At 38.6% G+C, this 19,599-nt stretch overlaps 1 protein-coding gene across 2 annotated transcripts in view; it reads left to right on the forward strand.

Moving 5' to 3' along the window:
* The window catches only part of RASAL2 (RAS protein activator like 2), a 237,091-nt gene that overhangs the window by 181,216 nt on the left and 36,276 nt on the right, over positions 1-19,599 (forward strand). For both annotated transcript variants that reach the window (XM_088154086.1, XM_088154087.1), the window contains exons 6-9: positions 3,940-4,093; positions 6,201-6,299; positions 8,255-8,809; positions 14,185-14,329. In XM_088154086.1, the coding sequence (XP_088010212.1) occupies positions 3,940-4,093; positions 6,201-6,299; positions 8,255-8,809; positions 14,185-14,329 (953 nt within the window). The remainder of the gene's footprint in view (positions 1-3,939; positions 4,094-6,200; positions 6,300-8,254; positions 8,810-14,184; positions 14,330-19,599) is intronic.

Consider the following 19,599-nt stretch of genomic DNA (forward strand, 5'->3'; position numbering starts at 1 on the left):
AGTGCAGTTAGAAATAATTTTAAGAAATGGCCATCAGATTGTGTCAAAAAGCGTTTTGATTTGTTGGATTGTTAACGATCAGAAATGGAGAGATCTTTTTTTCCTTAAAGACTTTCAGTTTCTGCAGGGGGAGTATACAAAAATGAGACCCAGTATCTGGGGTCTCCATTTTTAAACAGTAACATAGTTTATACTTTGCTTCTCTCTTGCAACAACAATATCATTAGGGAAAAAATTCTATTTGATTTAACTGCAAATATCTACAAGTTCTTCTGTTAAAAAACCAGAGTAGCTTCTATGAGCTTGCCTGAAGGTGCCCATCCAGCCACTGCTCAAATGTATATTAATGTGGCCATACTTCATTGGTGTTATACGGAGTTCTCTCTGTGAAGTCTACTCTGTAGGGAGGAGTAGCTTTGCCTCTGCTTTTCAAACATTTACTATGAATCAGAATATACAGTTAGGATCTTGGAGGCTTTTGAATATTCTTTTGCATAAGTACAAATGTGGTAATTTGTAAGACTTTCTTCATAGGAAGCTACTTAATAATAGCAGTGTGCCCATGATTTAGAAGAATGCTTTGGACCTAATGAATCAGTTCATTAAAGTATCCACATCCTTTTTTATGTTCACCCACAAGCCTGAAAAAGCAGGTGGCTGCTTTAATACATAGAAATGCTCTGCTCACACGTGAACTATGCGCATCACTACTTCCTTTATAACCAGAACTATCTATCTAATCCAGTATTATCTACTCTGAATACAGGTAGACCCCACTTATCAACTGCCTCATGCAGCGACCGTTTGAAGTTACAATGGTGCTGAAAAAATAACTTTGCAACCAAGGCATGCTTTTACAACCTTCACAGCGTCTTTCTCTCAGTCACATGTTTGCCATTACAGTCAGTATATGTGGTCCTGTAGTTGACCGTTCCCCCCCCCCCTGCCCTGCAGAGCAGAGAGATTGCCTAAACAAGCAATCTCTTTAGGCAACATTGGAAGGAATGCACTAGTGTCAATTGTTTGCCTAGCGCACTCAGGGCTAGGAACTGCAAGCACACTAGGCAAACAGCCAGTGCTAGCACATTCCTTTCAATGTGTATTTCCCATTATGTGCCTGCTTACTCTCTTGTAATCCTTCCTCTCCAATGAATGTAAATACAAACATTAATTCTGTTCTTGCTAATTATCCCAGCACTGGGGTAAGCGTTCCAAAGGGCAGGGGAGTAGGGAAAAAGGAAAGCAAAAGTAAAATCATAAGCACAGTCACAGTCACATGATTTTCCACTTAGCGACTGCATCACTTAGCAACAGATTTGCTGGTCCCGATTGTGGTCGCTAAATAAAGACTACCTCCAAAATTTCAGGATTAAATTATTTCCCATAATTTTTATGATGTGGTTTACAATGTTATCTTTTGATTGTAAATGGTCAACTAACCTTGATAGCTGGCAGTATATCAAGTCAAATAAATAAATAAATAAATAAATAAGCTACTTATCTTATCCTTTTAATTCCCCAACCAGCCATTGGCTCTCCCACATATTATATAAAACATTTTTAGTTCCTGTAACCTATATTCTCTCCCTTAAAATAATTTAAAGAAAACTTTCCCTTAATTACTCATTTGTTTTAGAATTGCTGCTAATACACCGAAATGGGTTTTGGAATAATATTAAATGCTTTGTCATAAAAGAGATCTGCTGTACTAATTAAACTAGTGTTTTTTAAACTTGGCAACTTTAAGATGTGTGGACTTCATCCTACAGTTAAAGTCCACACATCTTAAAGTTGCCAAATTTGAAAAACACTGAATTAACCTTTTCATTCTCTATACCTGTGATGGAAGGTCAATGAGGATGCATGGGGGTGCACAAGAGGTGCTGTGTGGGTTGTGGTATGCGTGGGGGTGCACGAGTCGGTGAGGGTTCGTGAGAGGCGCAGGGGTGCAAGGGGGGTGCACGGGAGGTGCTGGGAGGGTCAGAGAGGGTGCATGAGAGTTGCAGTGTGGGTCTGGGAGAGTGCATGAGGGCGCTGGGGGTGTGCAAGAGGCACAGGTCAAGGAAGGTGCGCAGGGGTTCAGCGTTGGTCAGGAAGGGTGTGAGGAGGTGTGAGGGAAGTGTGGCACGGGTCGGGAGGTGCGAGGGAGGTGTGTTGAGATGCGGGGAGGGTGCAAGGGAGGCGTGGCAAGGGTTGGGTAGGGGATGCAGGTAGGGTGCGTGAGTGGCTGGCATAGCCTGAGCGCAAAGGGGCTAGGGGAAGGTGCATGGATGGGGAGATTTACCCCAGGGACTTGCAACCTTCCCTGCCGGCTTCCCCATTGACTTTCTGGGGAAGCCGGCAGGGAAGGCTGCAAACGGTGATCATACGATTGCGGGGTGCTGCAACCCAGTCATAAGTGTGAACCAGTTGCCAAGCACCCAGATCGTGATCATGTGACCGCAGGAGCTCTGAGACAACCAAACTCCGAGGCTGGTCATAACCACCATTTATTCAATGCCATTGTAACTTGGAACAGTTGTTGACTGAATGATCTTGGTCAAGGACTACCTGTGCTATCTTAAGAAAAAGGAGCATAGCCCAAAGCCTGGAAAGCTTGGATATGGCTCCCAGGGATCTCAAAAAATTGTGTCTTTTGTTGTTGTTGTTTTGGTGCTTTCAAGTCAGCATTGACTCCTGGCAACTACGTGGACCAGTCCCTGCAGTTTTCTTGGCAATATTTTGGAACCGGTTTGCCATGCCTCCGTCCTGGGGCTGAAAGAGATTGATTGGCCCAAGGTCACCCAACTAGTTTTGTGCCTAAGGAGAAACTAGAACTCACAGTCTCCCAGTTTCTAGCCTGGTGCCTTAACCACTATACCAAACTGGATCTTTCCAAAAGTTGTTACCAAATTCATAAAATTCATAATGTGACAGAAGTGAAGATTGTTAAATACATGACTGAAAAAAATAATATTAACTGTATTGATTATATTTAATTCTCCTCAGTTAAATGTAAATGAAATGAAATCCTGTTTTGTTTTTGTGTCAGCCCAACCTTCAATTTTTTTAGGGTGGCCTCTTAGATGTGATTCAGAGCTCAAGTGCTGTGCAAAGATTTTTCTCTTTGGTTGTCTCCAGGAAACCAGTGTAATTGAAGTCCCTTAGGTAGGAAGAGGGCTGATCAGGAATGCTCCCAAGTGGAGCATGCCAAATTAATATAATGCCTGAATAGGATTAATAAGATTATCTGTCTTCTCGTATTATTTGCAAACAAAACTCATAGATTTTGTAACATTTTAGTATAAGAGTAATAGATCTGTCAAAAGTGCTTCTATCCCATTTGTATTTTTGGGAAAGGGAATATTAATAGTGGGCATAACAGATAATGTTGTGCTTGGAAGCTGGTTCAGATGTTTGGTTGACTTATTGAATTACTTTGACCCTATTATCTTTCAGCCAACCCTGCCTTTTGGGATTGTTGTGAAGATGAAATACACAAAAATATGTGTGTACTCTAAGCCCCTTGACAGATAACTAAGTTAATCTCATACATTTTTCATTTCCAGAGCAGCCTTTGCATTGTTTTTAAAGGAAACTACTGGATAGGGAGGGGAAGGAAGAGAAATTGTACAACTCTACAAATGTAACATTTTCATTTGTAGAGGATAAAATATATACATCCTTTGGAAATTACTAGCAGGATTTTGGATTCTGTGAAACAGGTAGGAAACATTTGAACCATTAACCAATAATCCAGAATACAAAATACTAACAAGCAAAATTGTTTTAGGTTTCTGAATTTGCTAAATCTTGACTGTCGTTTGTTAGAGGTTTTTATTTTCCCAACCAATATTTGGAATGAGGCAAACCTTAGAAGATGCTTTTAAAATTTAATTTTATTAAACCACCTCCTTTTTTCCTGGTGTCTTATCTCCAGCTCCTACTGTCTTTGTACAGGTCCCGTGGCTTACCAAAGCTGAAACAGTCATTTTCCCATGAATCCTTGCTGAGTCCAGGAGGTCCTATTGAGACATTAGATCTTGGGACTGATGAGAAAGTCTTTGTCATGCCACTTCATAGCAGCATAATTGGACGAGACTTCTGCTTTGAGGTAAATAAGTAAATGAAGGTATCCATTTTATTCCAAGAAAGAAAGAATATAATGGAAGACTGTGATACATAGTGTTTGATCTTCTCAGTCTTTTAATTCTTTTGATTTTGTAAGAGAGAGCAAATTTGTTGCTTTGGATTTAACATGAGAAGGTTGTAGATTATCTGATGATTAGATGATTTTCATGTCCTTGAGGTAACTGATATCAGTTACTGAACAGAAATGAACACTCAGTTGCTTTTCTTTCTTAAGTGAACATTGCAGTGAATGATTAAGAGAAGCAACAAGGAACTGGCAAATGTTTTATTGGGCCATTGTCAATTGCTGGAGAGTTGTGTCACAGCTGGGCATCATTTTTGTCTCTAAGGACCATGTTAGCAATGCAGCATCAGATAAGGAATTAATTTGCATGTTTTGATTATATCAGCAATGATTAGTGATGATGTAGTTAACTTGCCTTGACTTCTAGTTGCTCTTTGCAGTCTTTATTGGTGAACGCTTGCAAAATTTATGAAGGGTTTGTCATTGTAGCATTTGCAACAGATCACAGATGAGGCAATTTTGTCTATTCACTGTCCCTTTCCCATCCCCAAAATTTATTGGAGGCAGGGGTGGCAGTTAAAGCACAACTTTTACATTTTTCCCTCTGCCTGGCTGCTTTTTTTTTTACCTCTTCTTAATGCCTATTATGCTGCAACTTCACCATCTCAGATTCAAAAATTCAAATATTAAATTAAAACTAATTAAGAATAAAATGGCCAACACCTTGGGAAATCACCAGGTCTTGGGCAACTTTGTTTCCAACTGAAATATTGAAATGTTTTAGGTAGGAGGTGAACATCTTGGAAGATTTGATGATCTCCTGAGATGTTTGCCATTAAAAAAAGGAAAAAAAATAAATATTTTGATGTATGCACCAGTGACTGCTTCCAATATCCTTCAAGACTGCAGTTGTCCTGGATCATAAATTGGGAATCGTTGGCTTTGGTATTTAATGTATTCAGAAGCTTTTTATCTAATTTCCTTAATACATTTTTTCCAAATATTTTTCCCCTTTGGTATTCCTAATGAGAAAAATGAAATAATAGTTTTCCAGTAACTTGCTGAACTGAATTTGGGAGCTACTGTCTTTAATTATGTATTGAGCTAAATCATGGTGAAACTTGTTCAATATAAAAACAACATACACATGCATAAATACAGTACACATTCATGGAGAAACAATGATCTGTCCCTGCTTGTCATGGAGGTTGCCTGGCAAATTTGTTTCTTTGGAGGAAACAAGAAAAATTACAACATACTTTTATTGATATTCCATGAAAAGGAAACTAGTTTTTCTAGTTTAAATACAATGACTTGGGTAACAAACTTAGATTTATCTATGAGAAGTGGTCCTCTTAAAAAAGAACAAAACAATATTTAAACATATTTACTTATATAGTAGTTGGTACAGTCACTTTTTTCCAGTTCTCCAGTGCAATGTTTAAAATTTCATAGTAATCAGATCAGTCTTGCTCCTCTATAATATAAGGAATAACTTGTTCTAATTTGTGAGAAACTTTAAAACTGATGGAGATGGTAGGCTTATTCCAATTCTCTCCTCTGTTGTCCATACAAAAATGTTATTAGACCTAAACCTTATTAAGGCGACATATTTAGCAGAACATTTTGTGCAATCCTATGTTATGTTATGATAAAAATATTGTGTAGAAAACATTTGATTTATGACCAGCATTAATATAAACTGTAAAAAGCAGTTATTTCAAATGTCCTTCAATGCTGTTTATTACTTTATAAGTAGATTTATTAACTTAATCAACCTTTTAGGCTAAATTTCCATTTGAAAGCTGCAGTCTCCAAGTTAGGAGATTTGGTGAGTATTTCAGCCACAATTAATAGTTTCCAGACTAGATCATAATGTTTCTGACACTCAGAGCTTTTTAATACCCAAAGAAAATGCTCAACAGATTAGGATTCTGTTATGTTTAAATTTCCTCATTAAGCTACTATGTTGTAAAGTATTGGAGCATCTCTGCTGTTTCGTTTCATGCAATTACAATCTCATTTGTAAACTTAGCTCATCCTGACTTTCTATAATGTATTCTAGATATCTTGCTCCAGTTGTAGTAAATGCTTCAGTTGCTCTTCTGCTGCTGAAAGAGACATTTGGATGGAGAACATACGGAGGGCTATCCAGCCTAACAAGGTATTATGTAAAATGCAGCCCCAGAAAAGCATCCATTGGAAAATGCATCCTGATTAATAGCTTGGGATATCAGACTCTTCCCCAAACAAGGATACCCTTTTAAGTAGATTTGTGGCATGAAATTAGCTGCCTCAGAAGGAAAACTGCTTAGTAACCCCCAGTTAGACTTCGTTGATACAAAAGTATGATTGATTACATCTTTAACTTATAAATATGTCACATTGATTTTATTTTTATTTATTTATTTATATTTATTTATATTTCAAATTTAGACAATGCCCATCTCACGAGGAAGTGACTCTGGGCAGTTTACAATAAAAACAACAAATAAATATTAGTTAAAATAGAATAAAAATAGTATAAAAATACAGTAAAACAAATACATACATAAATAATAATATATTCCAAGATGGTGGTGATCAGAAAGATATTAACATATGGGAGCATCTTCAAGGTGCTACCCACTCCCAGGGTTGGTTGCCCCTTTTCTCGCCCCATGCCAGTTCGCAGAGCCAGGTCTTGACTGCTTTCTGGAAGCAGTCAATTATTGAACAAGTACTTCCAAGTACTTTGGGGAAATGATTAGTAGAGAAGTGGTATCAGTTATGAATACTAATGATTGCACTGATATATATCAGTGCAATTTTGGAATATGAATAGATAGATAGATAGATAGATAGATAGATAGATAGATAGATAGATATAGAGATAGATAGATAGATAGATAGATAGATAGATAGATAGATAGATAGATAGATAGATAGATAGATAGATAGATAGATAGATAGATAGATATAGATATAGATATAGATATAGATATAGATATAGATATAGATATAGATATAGATATAGATATAGATATATTCCAAAATTAGAATATGTCACATTATGAAACAGTTCCTAATTGCTGGCCATCTTTGCCAATTTTAGTGTTTTAATATATTAATGGTTAACATTACCATCTACTGTACGGATTCCTTTCAGGTGGACTTGGGAGCGCTCTACTTTCATTACTCTTACATAGGAGAGACACAGAGGAGTGGTGACCTTGTTTAACTCCCTGGAATTTCCCAGCATTTGTTAATGCAAGTAGTTGTAATGTACTTCAGAACTTGCTTCTTTAGAAGTTGGGGGGAGGGAGAGAGGGAGTACTACTTTGTACTGATTCAGTTTCTCTCACACGGGATAGTTCCATTTTGCCTTCATCAAACATCCTTTAGCTCTCCAAATAGTTTTGGATTATCATACTGTCATTTCTGACTATTGGGAGATTTTAGTTAAAAAAAATCTGGAAGGTCACCCTCCTAATATACATGATGCTGGATGAGGTCATTCTAGAAGAATGGCCTGACACAAGGCACCCAGTTGCCAGAAGGCAAACTGGTATGATGGCTTCCCTATATCTCAACAGGACTCCAAGATACTCTCCACCCACCCAACTGAACTTCCTCAATTCTCAATTATATTTTTTCCTTTTCCTTTTCATCAGTAGCAGCATAGTCCTTTGTGAATGTGTGCTGCCTGAAAAAATAACTGACAGAGAATAAACTGAAACTTAATCCAGCAAAGTCATAGATGCTGATGATATGAGACTGTGGGTATACTGTTCTGGGTATGGGATCACGTTCCATCTTAAGAAGAAGGTTCACAGCATAGGAGTGCTCCTGGTTTAGTGTTGTTTTAATCATCCAGTTGACTGCCATATTCTATTGGCTTCAGCTATGCCTTCTTTAAGAGGCTAGAAATCTAGACATGATCAGACATGCAGTGAAATGTGTTGAATTTGAAGCTTCTCTTAAAGAGAATTCAGAAATGTGTTTATTATCTCATAAGCCATCTTAAAAAGAAGATAAATAGAAAGCCAAGATTTAAAAGTATAATCATGGTAATAAAAGATAAGAACCACATAGAATAAACATTCCTTGTGATAAGTAAACCAAGTGTTTCTGTCTCAGGATAACTGCCGACGAGATGAGAACGTGTTGCGTCTTTGGATCATTGAAGCCAAAGGTTTGGCCCCCAAGAAGAAGTATTTCTGTGAAATATGCCTGGATGAAATATTAGTTGCCCGAACTACCAGTAAAGCAAAAGCTGACAATATTTTCTGGGGTGAACAGTTTGAATTCTCTGGCCTTCCACCCACCTATAGCATTACTGTCCACATCTATAAGGACACTGAAAAGAGAAAGAAAAACTATAAGAATAATTATGTTGGTCTGATCAGCATTCCCATAGCTACTGTAACCGGTCGACAGTTTGTGGAAAAGTGGTACACCATCAGCACTCCCACGGTCAGTAAAGGAAAGTCTGGTGTGCCATCTATCCGGATCAAGTCACGATACCAAACCATCACCGTCCTCCCTATGGAAAAATACAAAGAGTTTGCTGAATTTGTAACCAACAATTACACTGAATTATGCTCTGTTTTGGAGCCAGTGATAAGTGTCAGAAACAAAGAGGAGATGGCCTGTGCTATGGTGCACATTCTTCAGAGCACTGGCAGAGCAAAGGTAAGAATATGCAGAGCCTCTGGCCTTAAGTTGCTTCTGAGTGATGTAGGAGATTGGCCTTACAGTGGGGTCTGACAGTCTAAAAGCAAACTGATTCTGTCTGACTATCAAAACTTTTAGACTAAAAGAACAGGAAATCAATGGCAACCTTTTAAAGAAAAATGGTATTTCCTATTATAAAAGATTAATATGAAAAGGCAAATATTTGTAACAATAATCTAAAAATCTCAAACATAATGTCTTATTTTTGTTTGTTACATGTATCTCACTTTTTTCATTCATCAAGGGAACTTAAGGTAGCCTATACAGAATTCTTGAGCAATTCAATCCAAGCACTGGATCAAATCTTCAGTGTATATTGTATCCCTTGAATGTAGGCACTGGAAATATATTGCCATTCCTGGAGCATTCTGACAGTCAACCTCATTTGTTTGCTGCTGGACCAATCAGGTGGAGAGTTATAGGCCCTTTTGTTTCTGACCAGCTTGATTTGTAATTAACACTGCTTCTGTAATACTTCCTTAAGATAACCTAGAAATGGGTCTTTAGGCTCCTTTGACATAGAACCTTACAAGTTCTGTATGTTGTTCTCCCTTTCTAATTTTGCTATGTGGCCATATTTAGATTTTAAGATTAGGGGAAAAAAGGAACAATCTGTAAATCTAAATTCACTGCATATGAGTAACCTTTACTAACAAGGATAAATCAAAGTACGTTTTGTTCATATTGCTAAACATAGGAGAACATTATAGTATAAAGTAGTGTTTGGATCTGATGCCAGACTGCAAAACTCCTTGCGATTGTCAGTAGTAATTTTTTTTTCCTGCAGATTAAGAAGCCTCTGTTTTTAATTGGTGGCCTTGACAGTGTGCATTAAGTTGATGAAAGTAAACGTGTCTCCTTCAGTTCAAGAATACATGTAGAGATAACCCTGCAGGTTAATCATTGCTTCTTCTAAGATAATTAGATAACATTAAGCTCCCACAGAAGACAATACTTCTAATGTAACTACTGGTTCAAATTTCCTAGAGCATGATCTGAAGGCATAAAGCACACTTCCACACAGCCATTGACCTTGTCTCCCTTATCCTCTGGTAGCATTGCAGCATTGAACAAGTGCTGAGCTTTGTCCTCTCATGTAGCCAGCCAGTGCTGCTTCCAGTTGGCCAGTAGGAGGGCACTAAAAAGAGAGGTAGTTGGTACAATATGTACCCGGATTCTTGCTTCACCACAAAGATTCTGCTCTGAGAGGCAAGGAACATAATAACCAACTTCAGTTAATCACTGCAAAGCACCACATCCAAATAGCCAGAGTAACAGTGGTTTTCCCACTGCGAAGGTTTCCACCCACAGCATTTCCTCTGGAATAAGAAACCTTGGAAGTCTTGTGTTATGATAGAGACGCAAGGAAGTGTGAATCTCAGTTTGACACTACCTGCCTCCTCCTGAGAAGGACCATAACATGGCAAACAGGCTGAAGTTGAGTACTTTTGCTATATTCAGTATGCAACTAGCTAGGAATTCCTTGTTCACTGATGGCCTAAAATGAATTAAGTGTGGGATATATACTTAAATACATGAATATATATGAGAGAGGTGACAATAGGAGATCAATCTTTGATCTAAAGGGAGTGACTGACCGCATATTTTGGTTGACCTCTCAAGTGATAGTGGTCCTCCCCTTTCTTTCAAAATATATGGTAGTGTTCTTTAAAAGCATCTCACTATCTCACTGGTTGCCCAGTTTGTTATAAGCAATAAAATAAATCTATATAGTTAGCATAATAAAAACAGTTATGACCATTAAATAGTACTACTGTCATTATTATGAAAAAATAAAAGGAACAAAAACAAACACTATTAAAAATATAGTGCTTTTTTTCTATTGATCTTTTGTTTTAAGAGGAGATATAAAAGTCAAGCACTGTTTTAGAAGTCATTTGCTCATTCGTTTGCAGTGCCTTGAATCTTGGAATTTGTACGTTCCAAGTGCAAGTGGAAAAATCAGATAACATTAGTTTAGAATTTGTTTCAGAGAGATATTGTGAATCAGTCAGGAACAAAATGCAGAAAGTATCCTTCATTTTAATTCATATAGCAATTTGCTTTGTTTCTATCCTTTTTTCTAATTGTCTGCTCAGTATCTGATAGGTTAATTTATAGCCCACAGATTAATATCTGTTTTGATACAATGTATATTTTGAATTGTGGCTCTAGCAGAAATAACTCTTAAGCACTTGTGCAGTGAGATGCAGAGCCCTTCAGATTCCAGCTCCACCCCTCAACTTTCTCTGGTTTCCTGGTGTCCCAGCCCGTTTTCTGGCCAATTATGAACCTAAATTATCCATGTGTCTTTCCTCCTTTTGGGATGCTGCACTTTATTGGGAAATGAGAGAAGATTCCTCCTCTGGGGGTAAAATAGAGCCCATCTTTTCAAGTTTACTCTCAGGTTTGAGTTCTGTGAGCAAACTGGAAGGATGGTCTTAAGCAGGGCATAGTTCTTAAAACTAACCCTCGAAGAGCAGAATATACAGAGCAACATTTTATTAGAGACAATGTGAAACCATGTTTGTCTTCTTATGATACTCACCTTTGATTCCTAAAAAAGATTTGTTCTTCCAGAGAGCTTGTGGCAGAATGTTCATTCTCCCAACAGCTTTGTGAGGAATATTAGGTTGACAGAGAAATGCCCCAATTTTATGGTGAAGCTAAGGGAGATTTTAATCCAAACCTCTCTGGTGTAAAACCGACATTCTGTCTATTATGCTACACTATCTCAAGTGTAATCTGTTTAAGCACATCTTTTAGATGACAGCTGGTATTTTCAGGATAGATCAATATTTTGGCCCAAGAAGCAAAAGATAAATAAATGGGAAGGAAAAAATGTGTGTTTCTTGAATTAATGCAATTCACCTATTCTCTGCTTGTGTAGGAATTCTGTATTCCAGACTTATAAGTTTGTCTTTGTACCATTTTACCTTAAGCTTTAGGGACTCCATTTGCAGCAAGCTGAAAATTAGAGAACACATCTGAAAAATAAACCAACACTATGGATTTAAGAGAGAAAACCATTAAGATCAGTGTATAACGACTATTCTGGACAAAGGGCTCTTTCCCATATCCCCGTAATGCACCTTCTTCCCATTCTCAAAATGACCCTTGAGAAACAGCTGACCCTACAGCACTGAGCCAAGGCAGCAAGTCCAGCTGCTGCTGTAGTGGGAGTAAGGAGCAGGGAAGGGAGTTCTCCCTTGCACTCTCCCCCATTTCCCCAGGCATGAAACACTCGCCTCACTTATTCTTTGCGCTTTCACTCCCCAAGACATAGCTTTTTGCCAGCAATGTTCTCTAGGCCCACAGTCTCTAGAAAATAGTATTTTAAAACCTCTGTACAGGTAGTCCTCGCTTAACAACCATTCGTTTAGCAACCGAAGTTATGACAGTGGTAAAGAAAGTGACTTACAACCAGTGCCCAAAGTTATGACTGTCCCAACACCCCCATGGTCGCATAATCGCGATCCAGGTGCTTAACAACCAGCTTGCACTTACGATGGTTGCAGCATCCCGGGGTCACATGATCACTATTTGTGACCTTCCCAGCTGGCTTCCGGCAAGCAAAATCAGTGGGGAACTGTGTGATTCACTTAACGACCATAGTGATTCACTTAACGGCCACCACAAAAAGATTGTAAAATCAGGTCCAGTGATGTGATGATTTGCTTAGCAACCTAAATTCCAGTCCCAATTGTGGTCGTCAAGCAAGGACTACCTGTACACTGGCTTTACACCGGCATGGTAAATTCAGGAATGCCATAGAGGGAGGTGTGAGAAGTGTGGGCAGAAATAGTGACCTCTTAGAATACATTCTACAACGTTGCTGTTCCTTCCAGGGCCAAAGAAAACTGTCTATCAGTAGATCAGGTTCAAACAGACAATTCAGCAGCCATTTTGTTATTACAACAGCCAGCCAGTCCTACAGGCTAGTTTTCCAGAACAAGAAAGGCTGGATGCAAGCTGTCTTTGCCAATTACTCACAACTACTATGGAGGTTGTTGTTAACAAACTGTTAAAGGGCAAAGACCTACCGTAGGCACAAAACACAGATAACAAACTCAGGCAGAAGCCCTGGAGGCATCAATCTGAGTCAAGCCAAGAGTTTACAAAGATGAAAAACAATTTGGGCAGACCCTCTATTTGAAGCATCTTTGAAGATGCTTTTCAAAGTTATTTCTGCATGCATACATAACAAGGAGTACTCTTGCAGTAGTTTCCCTTATATCTCATAACGTCACATATGAAAAACGCCAGCCCCAAAGCAGGAAGGAGTGACCATAGAGAGAGTATAACACCTTCTTTAACCACTCCCATCCCCACCCCTGCTGCATTCTGAAGTGGATAAGATAATGCATATAGGTGTGGGATTATGTTAATGTGTAAGTTGGTATATGGTATCAGAGCTTGATAGTTGTTATGTTGTGCATTATTTCCTTATTTTACTTTATTGGAGAAGTTATTTTTGTTAAGTTCTCACTAACAAAAGAAGTAAACTTCTTTCTGCTTTCTAATGAACTTTGTCTCATGACTTTTCCTCTGTATGGACATTTACTATTTTATACATTGGAGTCAATAGCAACCAAAGCCTGTCAGCTTCAACCCTGTAGCATATTGTCTGCTATGTGACTTATCCATGGAATACCCTGCTTCTCAGTAGTCACTCCAAAGAAGGACTGAGAAGAGGTACTGTATGTTGTTAGTCCTTAACCTGACACGGCTACTGGCCAAGGCTCTGTCCCCTCTGGCAATCAAAGCAGAAATGCCTGCAGAGGCACAGAGGCTTGTGGCTGGATGAGAGGGGGTGGTCCTATAGCATGCCAATTGGAGCCCCGAAGGCCACCAACTTCCTTCAGGTTGCTCCTCCATGCAACATAGAATGTTTGCAAGGAGGAGGGCTTATTCTGTTTTTCACTGAAAAGCACTATGTTTCTGTTGGATTTCTTTGATGTGGTTTTAGCCTGTCTCAGCAGCAGGCTGGCCCCAAGATGGAGGTTCCATTGGAGGATATGTTCTTCGCATAGAAAGGTGAGGGGACTGTGTAGATGAGCCCTAAGTGAGCTGTATCTGCATCTCGCTCATCAAAAAAGAATCAACGATATTTGAGGCAAATAGTTCAGTGAATACTTCTAACAGTCCCTAAAAATCTTAGTTTCCCTAATAGGAGGCACTGTCACTCAGACCCCTTTCTTTTAGCCTTTTCTCTTTTTTTTGATGAGTCGGTCATTTTATTTATCTTGCATATTCTGTCCAACCTCTGTACCCCACAGAGTACAGTCTACCATTATATACATCATCTTCTTGTCCAATCTTTTTCCTTTCAGGACTTCTTGACTGATCTAGTGATGTCTGAAGTTGATCGCTGTGGGGACCATGATGAGTTGATCTTCAGAGAGAATACACTTGCCACCAAATCCATTGAGGAATACCTCAAGTTGGTGGGACAGAAGTATCTGCATGATGCACTAGGTACAGAATATTTCTATATGATTATATATGCTATTTCTATTTTAACAAGTTTATTGTGAAGCCATTAAGGGAGAAGAGATAGTCAAGTTGCTGACCCATCTTTGGGTCAGAAAAATTAGTTGACACTAGCCCAATCCAAACAATTGGATAAGGGGTGAAATAGAGTATCTGCTGTGGACTCTAACAATCTTGAGAATGTTAAGTTTCTTTAAGAATTTGAAAGTTATCATCATGGTTGCCAATAAATTATTGGCAACATTAGCAGCACTTTTAATTTATATAATCAAAATACCTTAATCTGTATCCTGTTCCACTATTTTAATTCTGAGCCCCTTTTTATTCCTTGTTTGTACTGTTGAAAATTATAATAAATCCCTTTAACCAAAACTCATGGGAAATAATTTGGGTCAAGTCTAATCTACAGAGAATAGATTAGTGGTAATTAATGTAACCATCGTATGTTTTCCTTGCCCTTCTCTCAGTTTGCTTCTTAGTGCTCCCCTTCCCTCATCTGTAACTTCTATATCCCGATATCTCATAGAATCTCTAAATCCATTTTGTCCCCAGTTGTGCCATTGTGGACAATGTCCACTTTCCTGAACCCTCATGTCTATTGCAGTGGGTGTTTGCTTTTGGAGAACTTTTTTTTTAATCTGTTCTGTCGTGTCAGATTCTCAGAGACTGCCCAGACAAGTCCCTGCAGTTTTCTTGGTAAGGTTTTTCAGAAGTGGTTTGCCATTGTTCCTTTCTAGGGCTGAGAGAAAGTGATTGGCCCAAGGTTACCCATCTGGCTTTGTGCCCAAGGCAGGACTAAAACTCAGGTTCCCAGTTTTTAGCCCGATCCCTTAACCACTACGCCAAACTGGCTGTCTTTTCTTTTTAGTTTTTTCTTTTTTCTTTTTTTTTAGTTACCCAAAGAGGGTGTAATAGTAGATTATTTTTGATGAAAGATGGATTTTTTAAAGATTTTTTTCCTTGAATGCTTTTTTGATATTAGCAGGGTCTTTCTGCAAGCATTTATTCTGGGAATGTTTCCAATTGCTCTATTTTATGTCCTCAAAGTGTTCCTCTGAGCTGCTGGTAATGAAATGCTTTTGACTTCTCTGAACTGCATAGAACTGTACTCTTGTGTTTCAAGAATTAGTTGACTCTTCTTGGAAATCATGTTGAGAGAGGAAGCCCCAGGGATGTTACATTTTCCTTCCATTGTCAGTACCTGCAACAGCAACTTTAATTAAGCCTGGCTCCCTTAAAAGCAGTATATTGGGTATATTCAGTAACTGACTCTATTCTGAAGATTTCTATGCTTCTTTCCAAAGTGCATAGTTTCCTATTCTGATATACATGAAGTTATTAAAAGGCTAATATCCAGATAGAAAGCTGGAGAAGGTCCAAATAACAGAGACCAGCAAGAAATTTGTGATTGTTTATGGACATAAGTTACCTTTGATTTGATAGTTGCTAAGCACTCAAAAGTTAAAAATTCAAATAATAAACAGAGCAGTAGTCTCAGTTGTTAGCAGTAAAAAAATGATTCACCTTTGTACTCTCTAAAAGAAATATGAATTCTGCATCAAAATGTCTGAAATGTGTATGATTCAGGTAAAATTTCACACACTGATGAGTATACAATTGAAGTTTACTTTTATTTTTCTTAATTTCCATTTTCTTCTCATATTTTGTCAGCCTGTAGTAGAAACTTAGATTTTAAAAGGAATGGGAAAATAGTATGTGAAAGCAGATGAGATAATTTGTTGAGAGAAGGAGCTATCCCTTTGTTCTAGGAAGGTCTCCTGTAATCTGTACCTTTCGGTTCAGTCACCAGACATTGGAGAGGTCTGCACAACTGAAGAGGCCTAATACTAATAAGAGCTTTCTGGCATTTTAAAGACTAAAACCATGTAACTACACAAGTTTGTAACTTAAGTTGAAGTTGTATTTGCTGTGAAAGACAAACAGGGGCACTCTTCTGACTAACAGGGTGCACAGGCAACTGCTACAGTGCAAGCGTGGCCGGGTGGGGGGTGGCTGCTGTGGAATGCGAGCGTGTGTAGGGAGTGTGGGTGTGCACTATGAAGTGTGGGGGGAGTGCTGCAGGCAGGCATGTGCTGGGATCTCGTACTCCATAGCCAGGCTCCTCAGGAGAAAAAGCAGTGGGAGCGACTTACAGGAGCAACTTGCAAACTTCCCTGCCATTTTCCCCATTGACTTTGCTTGTGGGAAGGCGGCAGAGAAGGTCACAAATGGTGATCGTGGGACCGTGGGACACTGCAACCATTGTAAACGCAAGCCAGTTGCCAAGCACCCAGATCATGATCACGCAACTGTGGGGGTGTTCGGACAACTGGAACTTCAAGGACCAGTCCTAAGTACCACTCGTTCAGGGCCATTGTAACTTCAAACAGTTGCTGAAGGAGTGGTTTTTAACCAAGGACTATCTGTATGATTAGTATCTAAACCCAATCTTGCATACAAATGTATATGTGAGTGAAATGTAATATCCTACAACTTTGGCCATTATTATTTATAATAAAACATGTTATAATAATGTACATTTCACTTATATTTTTTCAAATTAATATGTCAATCAATATGGTCATAGGCAATAAAGTTAGTTACAATAGAGAGTTTGAGACAATTCAACCAACTTAACCAAATAATGAAAATATCCAATTATTGTTTTGTTCTGTAATAGAATAATCAAATTATACTCCAGTGAATAAAAGGCAGCAAATTTAACTCAAATCAAAATAATAGATTGCTTGTTGGTTGTCTGTAAAAGTGATAGTCAAAGCAGGTTACAAATATCAGTTGACATTGCCTTTAATTCCAAAGTTAATTACATTCATGACTAACTATAATCTTTGTCAAGGCCATATAACATAGAATTATTTGAAACACTGAATCACAAAATGAACACATGCAAGAGACAATCTAGTCCAACTTACTGCAGAAATCCACTATTATAGCATCCCTGAGAGACAGCCATCCAGCCTCTGTTTAAATTCACCATCTCCTGAAGCAGTCTGTTCGATTGTTGAACAGCTCTTACTGCTACAGACTTTTTCTATCTTAAATCTCTTTCCTTCTAATTTATACCTATTGTTTCATTTCCTGTCTACTGGAAGAACTCTGAACAATTCTGCCCCCCTCTTCTACATGATAGCCCTTTAGTTACTTGAAAACAGCTATTAAGTCTTCCTGCTTCCAACCATTACTCTTTTTTCCCCCTTCCAGGCCCCTTATCTTATTTGATTTTTGTTTATTTTAAATATTTGTATATTTATCCAAATTGGCATAACAACAAACCAAAGAACAAAAATACAAAAACAATAATAAATAATTACCAACTAAAAACAAAAGAACAATTAACTGGTGATCAGGGCCGCTGATTCTTTACAGTCCTCGGATGGGAATACCAATCATCCTGGCCCAAACACATGAAGAAAGAGCCAAGTTTTCACTGACTTTTTAAAGGCCAGTGAGGTTGGGGCAACCATATGTTATTTGGGGGGGGGGGTGTTATTCCAGACAGCAAGTGCCACAGTGGAAAAGGCATGCCTGCTAGGTCCCATAAGATGGCATTGTTTCAAGGAAGGGACGTGAAGGGTGCCTACCCTGTAAGAGGTTGTGGAATAGGCAGATATTATTGGAGAAAGGTGGTTCCACAAATAACCCAGTCCTGTGCCATATAGGGCTTTATAGGTGATAACAAGCACCTTGAATGGCACCCAGAAGCTATAGAAAGCCCATATAGCTTGCAGAGCATCCACACCGCTGCATACTGGACCAATTTTAGCTTCCAAAAGGGAAGAGTAGAGTATGTTGCAATAATCCAATCAGGAGGTGGCTAAGATGTAGGTGTGAATGACTGCAAGCAGAACCCCCTTATCCAGAAGCAGGCACAATTGATTGCTCTTCTTTGGACGTGCTCTAGTTTTTCAGTGTCTTTTCTAAACTGTGGTACCCAGAACTAGACACAATATTCTAGATTGATCTGACCACCACAGAACAGAGGAACAATGGCTTCTCTTGATCTTGACACTCTTCTTCTTGTTAGCCCTTCAAGGTAGTCCAGACAAGAAGCACATCAATGAATACTAGCTCTGTCTTTATTGTAAGGTTACATTAACAGAATCTTGCAAGACTGAAAGTATTTCTCCCCTTGTTCCCTTTTACTTTCCAGAAAACTACAGAGAGTCCCTTCTAAAACCCTTCCCATACCCCTTTGCTTCTGTGGACTGAGATATCTCTTGCATGACAGTTGTCTAGTCTGCAGTTCTTCCTCCTGTCTCCCAAGGTCATTCCCACATACCATTACACTTCTATAGTTCTGCCCAGGATCCAATACTCATACCTTTGAGTTTTTCTACCTCAATGTAGACATTTTCATTTGTCCATTCAGAAGTTTGTCTTGTAGGTTTCTGTTCACTGTTTCAGCTTGTCAAGATCCTCTTAAATTTTGATACTATTTTCTAAGGTGTTTGCTATTCCCTCCAACTTTGTGTCATCTGTAAATTTGATAATCATATTTTTAAATCCTCATTCAAGTTTTTATAATATGTTGAAGAGAACAAGACCTAGAAGTTTGCCTCTCAGTGTTTCCAACTTGGTACAGAACCATTGACATACATTGAGTATAATTGTTCAACCAGCTCTGCATCTAATGGTAGAATATTTTGCCATCTTGTCTATGAAATATGGGAAACTTTGTCAGATGTTTCACTGACGTAGAGGCACACTGCATTCCCATGGACAACTAAACTGGTCACTCTCAAAAAAAGGAGAACAGGTTGGTTTGGCATAAATTAAAGCTTGATAAACCCATGCTGGCTTAACAATCTGTTCCAGGATTGTATTAACACCAAGATGACCAGTCTGTTGTTATTTGGCTCCTCTTTTTCTCTTTATTTGTAGTTAGGAATAATGATTGTGCTTCTCCAATCCTCTGGCATGACACCTATGCTCCAGGATTTCTCAAAAGCTAAAGAAAATGGCTCCAAATTGACATCCACAGTTTAAACTCATTTGCTTAGCTAGGTGCTCCCTAACCATCTCTTTACATACTTTGGGTTGCCATTCCCTCCTTTCGTCAGTTCTTCCCCTTAGATCCATTAGAACACAGTCCCCTATTTAGGGAGAAGACTGAAGCAAAGTAGGAGATAAGGAGCTCTGTCTTCTTCCATTACTTGTTATTGTCCTACTCTCTTCTTCTAGCAGCTGAGCCATCCCCCAATCATCTGAACATTGTTTGTCAGTACTAGGAACAA

This window comes from Python bivittatus, unplaced genomic scaffold (genome assembly GCF_059951505.1).
Source record: "Python bivittatus isolate LINGU-HERP-01145 unplaced genomic scaffold, Pbiv_v1 ctg000700_np1212, whole genome shotgun sequence".
NCBI classification, from domain to species: Eukaryota; Metazoa; Chordata; class Lepidosauria; order Squamata; family Pythonidae; genus Python; species Python bivittatus.